The sequence below is a fragment of the Tauraco erythrolophus genome, chromosome 6 (assembly GCF_009769465.1).
Source record: "Tauraco erythrolophus isolate bTauEry1 chromosome 6, bTauEry1.pri, whole genome shotgun sequence".
In the NCBI taxonomy this organism is placed as follows: Eukaryota; Metazoa; Chordata; class Aves; order Musophagiformes; family Musophagidae; genus Tauraco; species Tauraco erythrolophus.
This window is the reverse complement of record NC_141470.1, coordinates 55,227,507-55,246,448: the sequence shown is the minus strand read 5'-3', so window position 1 is coordinate 55,246,448 and position 18,942 is coordinate 55,227,507. Positions and strand designations below refer to the sequence as shown.

General features: G+C 37.7%; 1 protein-coding gene across 3 annotated transcripts in view; it reads left to right on the top strand.

Annotated features, from left to right (window-relative positions):
* The window catches only part of TRIP11 (thyroid hormone receptor interactor 11), a 32,698-nt gene extending 21,249 nt beyond the window's left edge, over positions 1–11,449 (top strand). For all 3 annotated transcript variants that reach the window (XM_086612635.1, XM_086612636.1, XM_086612634.1), the window contains 7 exons: positions 129–232; positions 570–669; positions 7,139–7,220; positions 8,031–8,145; positions 8,695–8,817; positions 10,011–10,158; positions 10,696–11,449. In XM_086612635.1, the coding sequence (XP_086468761.1) occupies positions 129–232; positions 570–669; positions 7,139–7,220; positions 8,031–8,145; positions 8,695–8,817; positions 10,011–10,158; positions 10,696–10,904 (881 nt within the window). In that variant the 3' untranslated portion in view covers positions 10,905–11,449. The remainder of the gene's footprint in view (positions 1–128; positions 233–569; positions 670–7,138; positions 7,221–8,030; positions 8,146–8,694; positions 8,818–10,010; positions 10,159–10,695) is intronic.
* The last annotated feature ends 7,493 nt before the right edge of the window (positions 11,450–18,942 follow it).

Genomic DNA, 18,942 nt, shown 5'->3' with positions numbered 1-18,942 from the left:
TTTGAATTTCACCTCTACCTCATGAAGACCAGATGTGATAATGCTGAGGCTTTGCAATTGCGTATCCCAAAAAGAGTTACATGTTGTGAATTGAGTTTTTGTTTTGTTTTGTATTTTTAACCCTTTAGAAGAAAAAGCGATGTATTCAGCAGAGCTGGAGAAACACCAAAACCAGACTGCAGAATGGAGGAAAAAAGCGGAAAACTTAGAAGAAAAAGTTATATCACTGCAGGTGGGCTGAATAATGAAGTTGAACCCTGTGAAACTAAACGCCAATTCTTGCCTGAATGTTTTGCATTTGAGTGCTGTGTTAAGTGTTTCTGCCTAAGAATACATCAAGTTAAGTAACTTTGCTCTCTTCATTGGAAGAGAAGGGGACAGTAAACGAAGATTGGCAAAGTAGCATTCCTCTGCTAACTGTCCATTTTCTGAGGATGTTTACAATCCGGTTATTCCAAAGAACAAATGATTGAAGTCTCTGCATTGGGTTCAATCTGTGTTAAATTAGCCTAATTGTGACAGTGAACTCCCTTGCTTCTCTTTTTGTCCCTTTCCTGCCCTCTATTCAGGAAAGTTTAGGAGAGGCAAATGCTGCACTGGATGCAGCATCAAGGCTTACTGAGCAGCTTGACCTCAAAGAGGAGCAGATTGAAGAGCTTAAGAAAGAAGGTAACTATGTTTTTTATCTCTACTTAAAACATGCCAAGCAGCTGAGAAGACAATGTAGTATTCCTAAAAACTTACCAAAATTGATCTCCTATGAGGAAAAGAGTAATTCTGTTGCCACCTTTTGAGGATTTCCTTGTTTATAAAGCAAATTTGCAAAAAATATGTTTACCTTCTATTAGAGATTTTTCTCAAAAAGATTTCTCAAAAAGATTTCTCAAAAGAAAGCCCTGTAGTAGTTAGGTTGGGTTTTTTTCCCCCGTAAATACCAAATCCCTTGATTTAGCTCTGTAAGCGTCTTTTTGTAAAGTTTCTGAAATACCAAATGTTGTCTGATTTTTCCAAAGTAAGTAAATATCATATTTGACATAAGACACAGGAATACAATGAGATAGAGAGAAAGGATGTGCTGTTGGTAAGAGAGGTTGAGGGAGCAGCTCTTGCACAGATGTGGATTATGTGGAAGGTCTTAGACGCATCTTTAGATTGTGTTTGTAGATCTCATTTCAAATAAGCTTCCTGGTTGCTCATATTTGGAAAGACGCCTTACATATTGTTGTCAGGTTAAGTACTCTAATATTTGATGAATGTCACCTACTTTGGATTTGAAGACAAAACTTTGCCAGATGGTAGAGGAATTTGCTAGAAGAAACAGTTTTGAAACGGAACAATGTTTATGATGAGGGTGGTCAAACATTGGAATAGGTTGTCCAGAAACGTGGAGTGTCCATTCATGGTGATACTCAAAACTGTAGATGACCCTGCTTGATCAGAGGGATTGGCTAGATGATCTAGAGGTCCCTTCCAACATAAATGTTTCTTTGATTTTTGTGTTTCTGTGACTGTTCGGGTTTTTTTTTTTACTCTTTGACATCACTGAAACAGGAATTCTGTAAGAGATGCATAGCCTTCTCTTTTGTAAACACATTTAGCATTGAAACTGTAGGAAAGCCTAAAAAGGCATGATAACCTTTTACTAAAAACTGATATAATTTCAGTGTATTTCTGTTTTATGACCTTAGGCTATTTAATCAAATGAAAAAAAACGAAGGGTAACTTCAATGCAATGTATTTGAATATCAAACATCAGTGAGATTTATAAGCTCAGAGACTCACTCGGAGGTGACAAAATAGCTATATGAGTAACGTAAGGTCACTTTTTTTTTTCACTACTATGTTAATTTTGGTTTTCATGAGAAAGGAGTCATAGAATTAGCTAAAGGACTTAGGACTAATAATAATGTTGCTAAATTTCTGTACTTACATCTCAGCCCTGAGTTTTAATTTTGTCTGCAATGTTTTATTGAACAGAGAGAGAAAGTTACTTCTTCGCATCTATTTGAATGGCAGTTCTGATATGAGTGAACTTATTAACAGTACCGACTGATGAGGGAGTATTAGGCTTTTTTCTTTTTTTTTATTGTCTTCATCTGTCTTTTCCTCCTCCATTTTTCCCAACTGAGTCGTACTTTCTCTTTCCCTCTTTATTTCTGTGGGTCACCATATTTTGCTATTACTGCAGCATCCTCTGTTATGGTCAGGCTTTCACTGAGCAAATGGGATAAATCTAAAATCAGAGGAAAACTTGTGACTGGTCCCTGAAGCAGCTTTAAAAAGGGAACTTGAAGAGCAGAGGTTTGCTCACTCTCTGTGATTACTTAACTGCTCTTATTTTTGTTTTTTCCCCCTCATACCTGTGGGGAATTTTTGAGTGAATACCTTTAAGGCTTGCTGGGGGAAGACCTGGAATATCATCTCTGCTGGATGCAGTGGTAGCTCTTGCTCTGAATATATACAACTGGTTATTGCTATTCCTTTTTAAATTGTAGTTTGTCTTACTTTTGAAATAAAAGTATTCCTGTGTGACCAGCAGGAACAGGGAAGTGATCCTGCCCCTGTACTCGGCTCTGGTGAGGCTGCACCTGGAATATTGTGTCCAGTTTTGGGCCCCTCGCTTTAAGAGAGATATTGAGCTCCTGGAGCGAGTCCAAAGAAGGGCGACTAAACTGGTGAAGGGGCTGGAAAATAAAACTTATGAGGAGCGGCTGAGGGAGTTGGGGCTGTTTAGCCTGGAGAAGAGGAGGCTGAGGGGAGACCTGATTACAGCCTACAAATACTTGAGAAGGGATGGTGGGGAGGTAGGGGAAGGGCTCTTTACATTAGTGATCGGTGATAGAACAAGAGGAAATGGGTATAAGCTTAGTCAGGGGAGGTTCAGGTTGGATGTTAGAAAGAATTTCTTCTCTGAAAGGGTTGTCAGCCACTGGAATAGGCTGCCCAGGGAGGTGGTTGAGTCCACATCCCTGGATGTGTTTAAGATAAGGGTGGATGAACTACTTAAGGATATGGTTTAATGGGAGATTAGGGATGGTTGGACTGGATGATCTCTAAGGTCTTTTCCAACCTAGAAATCTATGAAATCTATGAAATAATATTTTCTTAAAGCGTACTTGCTTATGATCAGATAGTTGGTGTGAAAAGGCACTTGAAAGTCTTCACGATTTCACCAAGAACTCTACAAAAAAGTTACAACTTTTCTACTACATAATTGAATGTGTACTTAGTCGAATTTAGTTGTGTCTAAGTGCAATTTGGCATCCAAGTGGGTGTCATAGGAGTGCTACCTGAGTTCACTTAAGAATTTTACAAGCTAAATTATATTTTAAGCTGCTACAACTAAATACTGATTTGTTTTTGAATTGACTGATCTGTATGTCTCTGTCTCACTACAGACATTCACAGCAAAAGTTTTCAAATGCCCTGACTTGAAATTAACTTTGGCCATATGCAAATATGGCACTCTCGGATGGGGAGCTCTTCATTACTAGTTAATTTTGTTTGCAGACCTTTGTATATGAGAGCAGGAGGGGTATGAACTTTGAGAGAAAACTGAATCTCGGCATTTTATCAAGCTATGTTGTATTGGCAAGCAATTTACTTCTCAAAAAAAAATGGAAAGGAACTGTTGCATAAAGGAAACAGCACTTTAATGTTGTTGTAGAATAAATCATGATTTTTATTGGAAAAAAAAAAGACCACTCTGTTTTCTCTATTTACACAAGAAAACATATAATGTCTCATTGAAAATTGGCCAAATACATTCCCAGACACAGTTTCATTAGCCAAAACTTTTGAAGGATTTCTTTATGGATTTTTTTGGCAGGAGAAGTGATTTTAATGGAAAAGTATAAGATGTACCAGATGCAGTTTTCTGGATTGCCATAAATGGTTAACAAATTATTGGAGACTGTTGTAAATGTCTGGTTTACAGCAGTCCATGCTGAATTTTGGCTCAGGTCTTTTCTGTTTTTCAGTCCTTTCATACACACGAAGTATGTGTTTAAGTCCTTTTCAACTGTAAGATTCTATTTTAGAAGGAAATATTCCATTTAAAAAATATGTTTAATGATAGAGTTGCGTAGTCACTTTGGATGAAACATAGCTGTGTAGCTGTCCTTAAAAGTTGTTCCTCTTTATATCCTGAAAAAGATACAAAATCTTTTTGCCAGGAAAAAATAGAAAACAACAGTAACATTTCATATAAATTCTTAATACATTTGTTTTAAAATTCATCATGTGAATAAAAATTGAAAAGGAAACTCGTGATTGTCTTGCTTTGTAGAGCAATAGCAACAGTGTGAGATTTACTTAACTTGTTTTCAGATGCTGTTTGTTTATCTTTGTGGCATTAGTAGTTTTACTTTCTTAATTCCCTTTTACTCTGTGCAGATTGAAATAACTCAACTTCCACGTATGCTCCTATAACTGTTATCATTCCATAATTATATTGCAAACATTTTCCTTCAAGTATTGGGGTCCTATTTAATCACAAAGTCGCATAATTTCAAGTAAGTTTAAACCTTGAAACTGGATTAGTTCTTCTGTGCCTGGTGTTTGAGAGAGGGGAGCGCTGAAGAGCAGTCACATTATTGGAATGGATTTCAGTGCACATGGGTGTAGTTGTTATAAAATATATTGTTGTATAATATATATAATTTTGTTTGGTTTTTAATTTGTTTCGAATAAGGAACTTAATCCTTATGTTCCTTGAATAAGAACTTTCCCAGCATGACACTAGTTAGTTTGTTCTACTCTGTACTCTCTAAAATTCATATTTGTGAAGTAAAATGTAGAGTATTTGAACAGGACATATTAGGTTGTATCCATTTCACAGCCTAGCTCCTTAGTGCATTATATATATGAAAACTTTGTGTGGATTCTCATGGAGTTATTTGTGTTAATTGAGAACGATGTTGTGGCATGCATTTGTTAAAGATTCAAAGTCCTGTGGAAACTAGACTGGAATGTTTTTCATGCATCTCAGATGACTTGAAGGATATAAAAATTTATAAAAGTCACTTTTCTTGCAAAGATGTTGAGGCTTTTTAGAAATTAACTACAAGATAGATACAAGAAAAGTGTATCTTTTATGGGTTTTGTTTTGTTTTTTAAATGACACACTTTTAATTAGCATGAGCCCGAGAAGTGTTAAAATGGTAGGGAAATTAAGCTGATCAGCAGATCTTCCGTAGGGTTTGAAAATAAGCATACAACCTTATAGAGGGAGCAGAGAAAAAGCTCATCATTTCTGCTCATGTAACTGTAGGGTGGATTTGGTCTTCACATGAATAGTCCATGTTATAATATATTGGTTAAGCTTTTATGTGTGATTAAGACTTACTTGTACTTTTATTAGGAAAAAAGTAACTTCAAAGGTAGTATAGTGCAGAACCCCAGTTTGGTGAAAAATTATATTTTTACTGTCTTGAGGTGAAGCCATTTGTAGTTTATCTTCTAAGAATTCTTTGTACCTTGTAATTATTTCTTTTCTTGTCTGAGAACATTTTATTGCCAATGTTCTTAAATCCTGTGTTTGGAAATTTAAGTGAGATAAGTTTTTCTAGCACTTCTTACTCTCTGGGGGTTTTTTGTACAAACTTGTGTAGACCTGAACATCAGATACTCTTACCCAGTTTTTGGTATACCTGAATTTTTATAAAGAGAAAACTTTATGCCTTGTTTCCTTATAATCAGAATGTTGTGAAATATTTATGGCAAGTAAAACTTGTAGGGGAATATTTTTGTTTATTATGAGCTTTATATGGGAGGACAGAAGAAGCCTGAGTTACTGACACAGAATGATTGGGGTAATTGAGTATATTCTGTATTTGAGCTAGAAAGTAATTTATGTTAGTGGAATTTTAGAATTGTAGAGAAGCTGGTGCTGTGAAATTATTGGGCAAGAGTGAATGGAACAATATCATACTATGACTCTTTTTAATGAAATGGGCTTCTACATTTATATCTTCCTCTTTAAACACTCTGATGTCATGAGGCTCAAGTGTGTAGTTAGTAGACAAATCATTGATTAAAGTCAAGAATTTCAGAAAGGCGGAAAGTTACAACACTAATGAATGCAGAATCTAAACTCTTCTTTTACTCTTCTAATGTTTCCTGTTTTAGGTTTGTGGAGAGTAAAAATAGGATCCCTTGTGTAGGCCAAGAATGTCATTAGCAGTGTTGTGATATCCTAGATGAACCAATTTCATTGCAGCCACTACAGAACAGTATCAGAACTCGGAGTCAGCCGCAAAAAAGGCGGACACTGTGTAGTGACTCCCTGCACACTCCTAGACAACCTCATATTAATTAACTTACTATACTGACCTATTCACTTAATTTGCAGGCTGTGGTGTTTGCCATTTTCCTCTCAGTTTTGTCTTTGGTTCATGGTAGCTGTGACATTTCATCTGTGCCGTTTTTAACTGAATGCTTGTATTCCCAAAAGTATAGGGAATCTTGAAATCTCTGCAGAGCCTTTCTTGCCAGTATACAGAGTCATGAAGCACACACTGGTTCTAGGATGCATTAGTGTGTCCCAGCGTGCTGCTTCAAGAGCTGAAATCAGTTAACAGGAGTGGGAAAGGTCCTCACAGAAGTGACCTACAACAGGTTAGTGATGTTGCTCTGCCAGTCAGTAATCCTCCTTGAAGACTGGAGAACTCCTTAGTACTGCAGAGCTTTAGCAACCTGGTAGAGTATGCAGAATAGCTGGATTTAGGAAATATTTGAGATTGAGTGCTGAGATCAGAATTACCTCATGCCGACATGCAGTTTGATCAGATTATGAAAAAGATTGCCACCACAGGACTATAGACCTTGATCAAGAGGTTCTTTCCAGTTCTGTATTATCTGGGTGGAATAGAGCAGTTCATCAGACTTTCTGCAATTGGTTTATTTTCTCTGTGTTCCTGTACTTCAGCACTGAGTATTGTTCTGGAAATTTTAGCTTTTAATGTCAAATAATAATCACTTAAGATGGCACTTTTTAACAAAATCAGCTAGGTTTGTTTTTTTTTTTTTTTTAAAAACACCATAACAATATTAACATATTTTTATTTTAAAATGTGTGTCTTAGTAATGTAACAACGTTTCAATTTTTGTTTATTTGCTGTGACATAACATTTTATAGGTGATCTCAGAAGAGAAATGTTAGAAGATGTACAAAATAAACTAATGAATCTTATGAACAGCACAGAAGGAAAAGTGGACAAGTAAGTCTTTAATGTAAAGACTTGATACACATTTTTTTGTTTTATTCCTCACTATGTCCAGATATATTACTACCACAGTTGCAAGAGCAGTGCAGAACTGGGCTCCTGCATGTGGTGTTGTAATTATACTTTGATTATTTTGACGTTTTTCGATTGCTTGGTGGTTGTAAATAGTAATTTTGATGAGTAAACCAATGTGTATATAAATTTGGATTAATGGTGTGTTTCTGAAGTAGAATTACACTTCAATAACATGAGCTCTGCAAATGGAGATAAAAATTCTTAATGAACATCTCTTATTAATGTCTACGGTGTGAACAGCAAGCCTTTTCGTGTAGCTAGCCTCACCTGGATGTTGTGTAGATCTCTCTTCCTTGGTATTTTCTTTTCTTCTCTTTACCTTGTAGAACTGAAACAGAGATAGGCAAACGGGTTCCTCTGTCCCTTTCCTTACATCTTGATTTGGGACTGTGCATAAGTCTCTGTTTAAACACTTCCTGAGTCCAGATCTTAGAATAAACATTTTCCCTGCTTGTAGTACTTTCATCAAAACTTGCTCATGTACAACTCAGTTTCACCTTTCTGTATACAATATTTCCAATACTGTCCAAAGTGACCCTTACTGTATAAGAAACATTGTAACTTGTAGGGGAAGGAAATTGATGAGGTACCCGTTTAGTTCCTTGTATTAGGTTTGTTTATTCAGATTATTGTAAATTAGGCAAGAGTATGAGGAATAAGTGGGTCAATATTACAGTATCAACTGTTAGCAAGAGCAGATTTGTTTAACAAGCTTCCTTTGCTCTGCAGGCTCCTAATGAGAAATCTCTTTGTTGGACATTTTCATACTCCAAAAAATAAACGTCCTGAAGTGTTAAGATTAATGGGAAGTATCTTGGGAATAAAAAAGGAAGAACTTGATCAGGTAATACTTTGCAGAAAACTAGACTTGCTTTTTTATTTACGATATCCTTACCTGAAAATAGAATGACTTGCTCCTAAACTAAATGAGACTGTCCCTGCACTTCTTGAGAGAACAAAAAATGTGTATTCCCCACATCTGAATTTGGTTTTTTATGTTAGACATACTGATCTTAATGGAATCTGTTGATAACGTTATTTTAAAAGAATGGATCTCATTTTGCTGAAGAATGCTAATGCAGAAAGGAAGGGATTTAATTTTGTGCTCTTGCATACAATGGATGTAATATGTCAGCTACAGAAAAGTAAGCCAGTTCTATATGTACCACTAAGTAGTGTGAAGAATGTGGGATGTACATTTTTAAAGAGCCAGGTTTTCAGACTGCCAGTCTTTGGAAGGCAGAGAATAAGATTTTGACAGTAATTAAAGTTTTTATTTATCTGTAGGATTCCCATGTAGTTATGTTGAATAAATATAATGAGCACAATGTTGCAGTTTCATTTATCTGCTGCTTTATTTTTGGTTTCCTAACTTTTTAAAAATACTTTCTAGTTACTATCTGAAGACCAAAGAGGAGTTACGAGATGGGTGACTGGCTGGCTTGGTGGAGGAGCTGGGTCAAAGAGTGTCCCTAGTACACCCCTGAGGCCAACTCATCAGAACATTTTTAATAGTGTAAGAATTAATCGTGCGTTCTCCATGTTTGAGTGGGAAAAGCGAGGCACTTGCATGTCAGTGCTCATGTTTTGTTCATCAGTATATTGAGCTTCGTTTGCCAGTGCTACTGTCTTGCATTATTTGTTTTGTGCAACTGCTTTGGCATAATGTTTTTTTCTGCACTAAATAAATGTAGCCATTGATGAAAATGGTACAATACTAAGTGTTGGGCTAATGCAGAAATCCAATTACTGTTCCACTTTTTTGGGGGATCACTAACTACTTACACAGTATGGACTTTGTCTTGCAAACTAACAGTGCTGGAGTTTACATAAATGTGGGAGTCTGGAATTCTGCAATACTCAACAGTATAGAAAACCATGACATGGTATTTTGATGACTGTATTCCCATGAATACTTTAAATTTAATTGAAAAAGATTTCTCAGATGCTGCAGCTAGTGCTTCTTATGTACAGCATACAAAGTTGATATTTTAAGCTTTCAAGTACTGTATAGCAACAGTTCTCATAGCATGGTCCATGGGAGCAGTTAAACTATGGAACTTTCCTTAGAAGAGCATGTTGAGAATTGATTCCTGTAAGTGATCTTGAAGTGTAGGGATTGGTTTTTGTCCACTAAAATAGTGCAGGCACTTAGACCACCAGAGGGTTGTGGTCTGATTAACTATGGATGTAAAAAAGGAAAATTAATGCTTTTGTATGTACAGTACAGGCTTTACTAAGCAAAATTTTGTCTTGTGGTGCTACTGACACATTAATCATTCCGTGCTTCCTTTATTCAAGACGTTTTGTCAAATAAGGAAAGCAATGGGGTTTAAGATAAATATTTAACGTTTTTTATGTATTTTTGGAGGAGTGATTTGCATGAGCATGGAGACAGGAAATACTGTCATGTCAGTAGCAGCATGGGATTCTTAAAACAATTGGCTTAAATCAAAAATGGAACCACGGTGCAAGTATGTGTGTTATCTTTAGAGTATCAAATTCACATAAATACCACTTATTGATACAACAAAAAACTGTGTATTTTGAAAATAAATTTCATTGTCACTCACTAAGGACTACTTAGTACCAGTACAAAATTCTTTGGAAGCTGTTGACAGCTTTTTGGTTTATATATGTATATATTTTTAACTTATGTACTTTTCAACAGACCATCAGTAAAATATAATAACTAGTAGCTTCTTGTAGTCTTTTTCAGAATTATTTGTGAAATTCCTTGAAACAGAATCTTGCCCAAGCCTTCCTCCACCCAAGCTCTCTGTTCATGATATGAAACCTTTAGGAGCAGCAGGAACTGGTAAAACTAGCAGTACTCCATCCAACAGCCAAATGCAAGGTAACATTTGAAGGCGAGTTTGAATCTTTGTACAGAACATAAATAACTAAAGGTAGAATTTTCAAGGGGATTTCAATGATTCTGTGCTTCCTCACTTGTGAACTATGAATTTGATTTCTCCCCTTCCCCCTGCAATTTCCTATTTTCTCTTTTTTTTTTTTTCTTTTTCCCCCACCCTGCTTTCCCACTGCTTCTATACCCCGCTTCCTAAAATCTCAATACCAGTTCCCTTCAATATGGAAAGGCTTTAACAGCACCTGTTAGAGCCAAACAGATGCTGTGCAGACAATTTCATATGGTATATCAGTGAACCCAGTCCTGATCAGCATCCCTGTTGATCACCTTGGGTCTCACTGAGTGAAGAATGCAAGTAATACCAACCTTGTAGTGCTTCTCTTGTATGTAGAACCTGTCTCTCAGAAACGACTGAAATAAAATCAGTTAAGTGTATGGCCTGATTTGAATTAATTTTTGAATGCTTTCTAGCAAAGTGTTTTTGTTGTCGCATTTTGGTTTCTTTTGTTTTTTACGTTTCAGATTCTGCAGTCTCGGGAATGAGCAGAAGACCAGATGCAACTCCATTTTTAGCACCTCGATCTGCAGCAGTGCCTCTCATAACACCTGCTAGTAGTTCTGGACATCTGCTTATGAAACCTATTTCTGATGCATTGCCTGCTTTTACACCACTGCCAGTGTCTCCTGATGCCAGTGCTGGTGCTGTTCTAAAAGATCTCCTAAAACAATAGTTAATCTTGTATTAATATGATGAGAGTAGCACTTTAAGGAAAATTAGAACACTATGCTGTATATAATTTACCACAATGAGGCCTTCTGTAAAAAAATCTTGTACTTGTTTGCAGTTGTACCTTGCTTTTCTTTTAATAACAAACTAACCAGTCCTTGGAAGTTCTAATGATGGTATGGATAACTGCCTTCTTTATAGTAGGCATTCATTTTGGGTATAGGTTAAATCTTAAACTGAGGGGAAAGAAAGATAATCTATCTTGTTGCTAGATTACCACCAGACAAATAGAAGGATTTTTAAACCTTAGTTATACTCTTGAGTTGTTTCAGTGATGCATGGATAGCATTAACTCTTTGGTGTTGAGATCTGTTTTTCTATTAAAACAATCGGCCATTGGCAGTGGGCCTTCAAGAACCAGAATTAAAAAAAAAAAAAAATCCAACCAAAATTGATCTGATTTGAGTTGTTCAATTAATGACACAAACTCTGAAGAATAAGTCGGTGAGCACATGGGAGTGTGATTGTTGAGCAGCTGCAGTCTTCCCACACGTGATTTATGACATTACTGTGGACTAGGACATGTATCTCCTGTTTACAGGATTGGTCACATCTGGGGGCAATTTGAGGCATGTTAATTTCTTTGTGCACAATGATTTTTTATTTTTCTCCCCCCTCCAAACTAATAGCTGCTTTCACTGTCAAACCCATCAGCACCATGGAGTTAACTGTGGCAGAGAGCGCTTCATTTTCTAGAGGTGTCCATGGGATGAAGAGTAGCTAATTTAGCAAAAGATAGATTCACATATATAAACACACTGTACTCTAATGATCTAAGATGTATATTCGAGAGACTTTTTATCTTGCCAGAGTTTATAGATCCAAATACAGGCTTAAAGCTCAAACGCATGTATAGAATTTAAAGGGAAGAAGATTACTTATCTCAAACGTGTAAATAGGTCTTTATGAGACCACGTCCCAAGTCAATTATTCTGTAAATTTTGCTGTGATAACTTGTCTGCTTTGTTTGGCAGGTAAAGAATGAAGTTGCATACTAAAGGATAAAAATGATCTTGCAAAAGTCATCTTTAGAATGAATCTGAGATAAAACATCTTCATTTTAAAATGTGTAATTTCTAAATCTTTTTATATGCCATTCCTTGTTTAGTCAGTGTTAAGATAACTGTTGTGCAAGTTCTATATTAGAACTGTCAGCCTTTCTTCTCGTTTTCGTTACGATCCTGGATTAAATTGTTGCAAGAGTTATATTTTGAATAAAATTAATTACTGAGACTTGTACAGAATCAAACAAAATAATGCAAGAAATCTTTGCATTTATTTGTGGAGAGGTCAAATAGTGAATTTCTTTTGTTGCCTTGAAATCTAGCAGGTTTTTTTCATTACTGGTATTTACCTTAAGAACTGCCTGAGTCTGTTTTCCCCAGTGTGTTAATGCTTCATGGAAGACTTACGCAAATTTGGAAGTGGATTGACCGTACTGGATTTTTATGTTAAATTTTTTTACTTCATTATAGACAAAATAATTAATTTGGCAGTTTGATTTCTGAAAGGATAGCAGCTGCATATAATATACCAAAGTAAATTCTGCATTACACAATAAATGTGATGAGAATTTGAAAGTACTTCTGCTGAGAACATTTCACTTTGGTACTTCAGATGTACATCTTCATTTAAACTGGACTGGAATAGGTACAGTTTTTTTTCTATAACAAATACAAAGAAAACTGAAATCAAATGGCTTCTGTGCAGTCTCTCTTGTTCTTATGTCTGTCTAAGGATATCTGGCTGCTTCAGAAGAAAAATTGCCTTTTGGGGAGCCAAAGCAGAAGGAAGTGTTTAGTTTTTAAAAGTTATGTGACTTGTAAATTACAAATGGGCTCGTGCTGCTTACTATCCCCTGAATATGCTGAGCAGATCTCAGCTCTTTTGTGCATATTTTTTCTTTAATTGCAGAGAACTTAATATGTACGTGTTTCTATTCTGAGAAGCTTTATAAATGTCAGTAAACAAAACCTGGTAAGGCCGTTTGTTTCTGCAGGCTGTAAATCAGCACTGTTTATACAGTAAGCTGTGAGTTTGAGGAGGGAAATCTAAAACCAAGCAAAGGTATTGAAGAACTTCACAGTTTCTCATTTAAGCTGCTTCAGAGAGAAGAAAATCGTCCGCAGGAGAAATGTAAGAAGCTTCAGTCCTTAAGTCCTAGGAGGTCTGTTGAACTATGGAGAAAATCCCCATGGCTTAGAAGTTTTTATTCTAGGGCTTATTCCACAATTACATTGGTGGGTTTTGCTGCTTTGTTAGAAATCAAATGTGCTCTGTGTTCCAGGCAGTACTTTCCCACTGAAAAGTGTAGAACAACTTAATTGCCTTGTTTCTTTCTTTTTTCTTAGACTGTTTCACAGACTATTATAAACCTTTGAGATTTGGTTTTATTGAAAGATTAGCGGATGTATTTTTTTCTTCTGTGTTTACTTTGTGCTTGATAACAGTTTTGTATATATTTACCTTACCCATTCCCCACATGTACGTATGTGACTCATGTAGTCTATCCTGTTAATTGTGTGGGTCTTTCACACAGCATTGGGGTGGGGGGGAAATTCTCTGTGGAACTTATGAGCAGGTGCAGTAGTTGAACATTTTTGTTCTTCGTTTAACTTATTTGTTCTCTTTCGCCTTGCTTTTGCAAGACAAAAAAGAGCATGGTCCTCCAAGTTCTGGTCTAACAAGCTCCAGCTACGTGGAATGCTACACCCAGAAAGAAAGTGCCCCCTTTTTTAAGTCTGCTTCTGCCAGTTCTGTTTCGTTCCTATTGCCACAGCAATATTAGTGAATTTACACTATTTAGAGTTCCTCCTATTACTATAAATTCTTGTGAATGTCATGGAACCATAACTGGGATGGCTCTTGTGGCCACAGAAGCTGAGCGTGTATGCTACTGGATCACCTAACTACAGATTGTGTCTTTGAAATGTTTGTGTGTAGTTGTGGTGTTCACAGCTGAAAGTGAAAGTGGAGTGACATCTCAAATTGCTAAGGGAGAGATGCAGATTCACACCAAGTCGAAAGTTCAAGGTAAAAAAAGAGTGGGGATGGGATGTCACATGGTGCAATCTCTTGCCAGATTTCTGTTGTCATTTATTAGGTGGACTAGAAAAATACAGCAGTCAAGAAAAACATGAATGTAGTAGCATGGTCCCAAAAGACTTGTTTCTGAGTGAAACGAGAATAAATTAATCTGATAAATTTAATACACTTACATGTTGATCAAATGTAACATTGATTACCCTGACAAATTCGAACCCATTCATTATACTCATAATAAGATGAAAGAAGAATTGCTATTTTAAAGATACTGTGTCTGTTGGCAGGGATACCAACGTAGCTTTGCCACGTTTTAAAAAAGGTCAAACACCGTCTCAAGCTTAAAGGAATTCTGACAAATACAGAAATGAGGAAACTTCACAGCTAACCTTCAAGACCGTTCAGCCACATGCCAACTGAGCTGAGCCCCAGGAACTGCCAGCAGCCCAGATAATTGTATTTTCAGCAGGTGGTTTCTGGCCACCAATGGTAGCAGCTGCACAAAGCTCTGTAGCAGCGTTCTGTTTTGCTGTGATTTTGCCCTAAATCGATAAAGAAAGGAAAAGATGGCTGCAGCTTCTTACTGAACAATAGAAGCTGTGGCCTGAGCTTTGTTTCCTTATCTGAGATCAAAGAGAAAGGATCCCTTGGATCGTTGTGTTTTGATGTATAGTGGCAGAGACAACCTGCCATTTTAAGTGACTGGCAGACTTTGGATCATGCTGCACATAGATAGTCTTCCTCAAACCATCAATCTGCTGTCAAATATTAGGACTATAAACATCTTACCCTTTGAATTATGTAGAAATGAGTGTAAACATAATATTTATGTAATTTTTGCTACAATCCTGAAACCTGTACAATCTCAGATGGTGGTTCTAGTGCCCAGTCAGCTGCAAGAGACCCAGGAAGGAAGCTTGTGTGTACACAGCGGTCCTCAATCATGCATTCTAGCGTAATGTATTTTAATGAAGTCCAGTTTTGCTTTGGCAAGACCCAGCCTATCTTCAGACTTACGCTCCCTGCTCTGAAGGAACCTATGGGGAATATATTCCCAAATTCTCTTACGTATTTTTATGGTTGACTGGCCAAGTGCATGCAGAGTCAGTGAGAACAGAGGAGTTAACATGTTTCATCAAGATGTGAAAACAAGTCGAACTGGCAAACAAGTGGGACAACAGATTTCCCCACCGAAGACATGATAATGCACAGGAGTGAAAGCCAGCTGTAATGTTTGTATGGGGCATATATTTAAGTAGATCAGTCTCGTATGTCTTTTGGGACCTGTATGCTTATTGTATGAGTTAAACCTTAGCCTTGTCTGCTGAAAAAAAGGAGATAGTGTGCACTTCCTGCAAGCGGGTGGGAAGATGAAATGCACTTGCTGGCATCCACACTCCTTTACTGAAATCTAGCCGAAATGTGCGTCTGACAGCAGAAAATTTAAGGTGAACTTTTTTCTGAAGAGCAGGGTGTTTTTCACCACCAAGACTAGAAAATGTCTTTCTGAATGTACTTTGCCATTTGTGACCATCCTGACAAAACCAAAAATAACTAATGTCGTTTGGTGTGTGCAATGTGAGAGTTGTCTTCCTATGACTTTCCAAAACAGTAATAAAAAATAAATATTTTAAAAAAAGAGGGCTTCTTGTGTGTCTTGCATCAAAACGTTCTCGGCTTCACTTTTGTTAGTACATTTGCTCCTGCTGAAGTGTGTGAGACAGGCTGTGGTCTTCTGCTTGTCCCCAGAGAAATACAGCTACAGACACAATACTTGTTTTTCGACAGCCCTGACACTGTGCCTCGGGCTTTGAGAAGACCGTTCTTGTTACCAAGAAAGCAGAATTGCAGTTTAGTCTCAGTGCTTTGTGTGGCTGCTGAACTTGTCAACATCAAGATTTTTCCATGTGTACCAGGTGGGAATTGTATGAATGAATGAAAAGAATTGTATGCAGTGTTTGGCGGGGGATAGACCAGAAATCCTATTTCCCCATGGCTCAATCTAATTTTCAATGCCTGTGTCCCGGTTTCGGCTGGGAGAGAGCTGATTTTCTTCGTAGTAGTTGCTACAGTGCTATGTTTTTGGATTTAGTATGAGAACAACACTGGTACTACACTGACTTTTTTAGTTGTTGCGAAGCAGTCAGGACATTCAGCTTCCCACTCTCTGCCAGGTGCACAAGAAGATGGGAGGGAGCATAGCCAGGACAGCTGGCCCAAGCTGGCTGATGGGATATTCCACACCATGTGATGTCATGCTCAGTATATAAAGCTGGAGGAAGAAGAAGGAAGAGGGAGGGATGTTCAGAGTGATGGCATTGTGTCTTCCCAAGTAATGGTTACGTGTGATGGAGCCCTGCTTTCCTGGAGATGCCTGAACACCTGCCTGCCCATGGGAAGTAGTGAATGAATTCCTCGGTTTGCTTTTCTTGCGTGCGTGGCTTTTGCTTTACCTGTTAAACTGTCTCTATCTCAGCCCACAAGTTTTCTCACTTTTCCTACTCTCTCCCCGATCTCACAGTGGGGGAGTGAGTGAGCGGCTGGGTGAGGCTTAGTTGCTGGCTGGGGTTAAATCATCACAACTTGCAATTAACCATTTGTTTTAGTGAGAGAACCATTACTAAAGCATTAGTCTGATGAGTGGGAAAAGATTATAATCGTTGAGTTATGGTCAGCTATTATTAGGGGGGGTCGTCAGTGATTGATAGAAAAATATCTAGAAGCCCTGTCACGTGGTGTTTCAACAAGCACTGACAGACCACAGATTAATGAGCTAATCAATGCTTTCTGGGAAACTAATTATGCCTATTTTACGTTTGTTAACAAAGTGATCAAGTCTGACCGGTGCTGTACCAGCAACCTAGAATGTTGTCCTGTCTCCCTTACCGTAAAGGAAACCCAACTCTGGATACTGTTGGAATACCAGCCAATACCATCAAGGTAAGGGGAATTCTGGCACTACTTTTGTGTGGTTAACCCCAAGGTTTTCATTTACAACATCAGACGCTGCCTGTGTTTCCTCCATTGAGTTTCAAGATGGATTGAGTTGCAGCGCAGCCAGGTTTGGGGCACAGACCGAAGAGGTTTTGCAGATGTGAGGCAGCTAAGTAGTGTCTCCTTTATGTCATTATAGAAGAGTAACTATTATCCGTCACTGTAGCACAGCCACTTTGTATCTAATATTTGTTGATGGAATATTTAGTATTCCAAAGAGTCAGAGAAAAGGAGCACATAACACTCAAAATGTTGCGTGTTTTATTGCTTGGCATCTTTCTGTGAAAGGCGAGCAAAGTCGAATGGCTGATCTTGACCTAGTTAAAGCAGACCCATGGTAGCTCCCAACTCCCTAGAATGGGAAGCTCTGCTAAACACAACTCTCTGAGAACAGGAAGCCAAGAGTTAGAATGCCTCAAATCTAAATGTCTAAACCCTACCTAAAGGTGTAGGGAGCCAAGTGCATGCTAAGGTTTTGATAATTTGACCTTTGGATGCTGCCCAGAGAGACAGTCTAGGGGACCAATGCTACAGAAGCCCATGTTAAGTTTGGCAGAGGCAACTGGATTTGTACAAGTAAAGGTACTCTGACCTATATAACTTAGGGACCCTGAATTGTTGTGGTTCCTGAAAAGTAAATATAGTATTATCTATAAAAACACATTTAGCTTAAGCAACACAGTAGCAACTGGAATAGCACAAGAGCAAGAGGCAGGAGCATTTTTGAGCAAATAAGGTGAGTTGGATAAGAATGTAAGTTCCTAAATCGGAACATGCATAATGAATGGGAGCTTCAAACATTATTTCTCAGGAGAATTAGTAATGGGCATGAGAGTGAAGCTGAACACTTTCAGGTGCAAGTGTCTGAGAAACTGCATATAGGAAGGGAAAGAAAGGATTCAGCATTCAGCTAGTCATGGGGGAAGCCAACTACATGAAACGGTTGTAAAATTAACCTTTATGTAATAACGTTTCCCCATCTCCTGCAGCAGTTTTCTCTAGTCTTATAAAATACTTGAGTGAAGCTTTTGTTTGTAATAAAAGGGTGTTTTCAGAATTACAAGCAAATCACTGAGTTGATTCCGATTCATCCATATGTTTCGATTTACGTACCATCTCATGGATCCAACACTGAATTGTATCAGGAGTAAAAATACAGTAAAGAAAGTGGCTTGAATGGTAGATTGGAGCACTGAAAAATAGTAATCAAAACTGAAACTTTTTCTGGAAATAGAATTGGAAAATATTTAGACTGCACTTTGCTCTATATGCTCAAGTAATGGGTGCCAATAAAAATGAAGGCAAACAGAAGACTGCCGTATTTTTGACAATAGGAGCAGGAACAGATGTGTTTAACAGTTTTCAGCTAACTTAGAGGAGGCTTATTATGAAACTCCAAAAATCTGAGGAGTACAGGACTCTAAAAAAAAGTCATAACTAGACTTGCCAGATCAGTCTGGACCCAAACCCAGACTCTGAATAGCATGATGCTGTCTGCAGAGCACTCAGGATCCAGGACCCGCAGAGTGCCACTGCAGGCAAAGGTCTTGTAGATGGTACCTCTGTCTTTACTGGGCTCTTGACAGAATGACGCCTATGATGTGCTGCCCAGAACCTGCCTACTTGGACTGGGAATTAAGGGAAGCCTCAGAACCCTGGTTTCTCCTGAACTCAATGAGAGGCTCCTTGTATGGTACTTTTAATAGTCAGATGCTTTGCAGGCAACCTGAAGCCTGTAGTGCCCCGGCCAAATGTGACTAGTAAATCTAGTTACATGGAAAAAAAGATTTCCATTAGAAACAAAAATAGGAGTTGATCAAAACCCAAATGGCCAACCTTCCAGTTCTGGAGATATAACCAAAACTCTGGTGAGAGGCCAAACTGAGACTGAATTGAGCCTGCAACTCACAGAAGAAGGTTACGTGTAGTCTGTCACAGTGACGTGG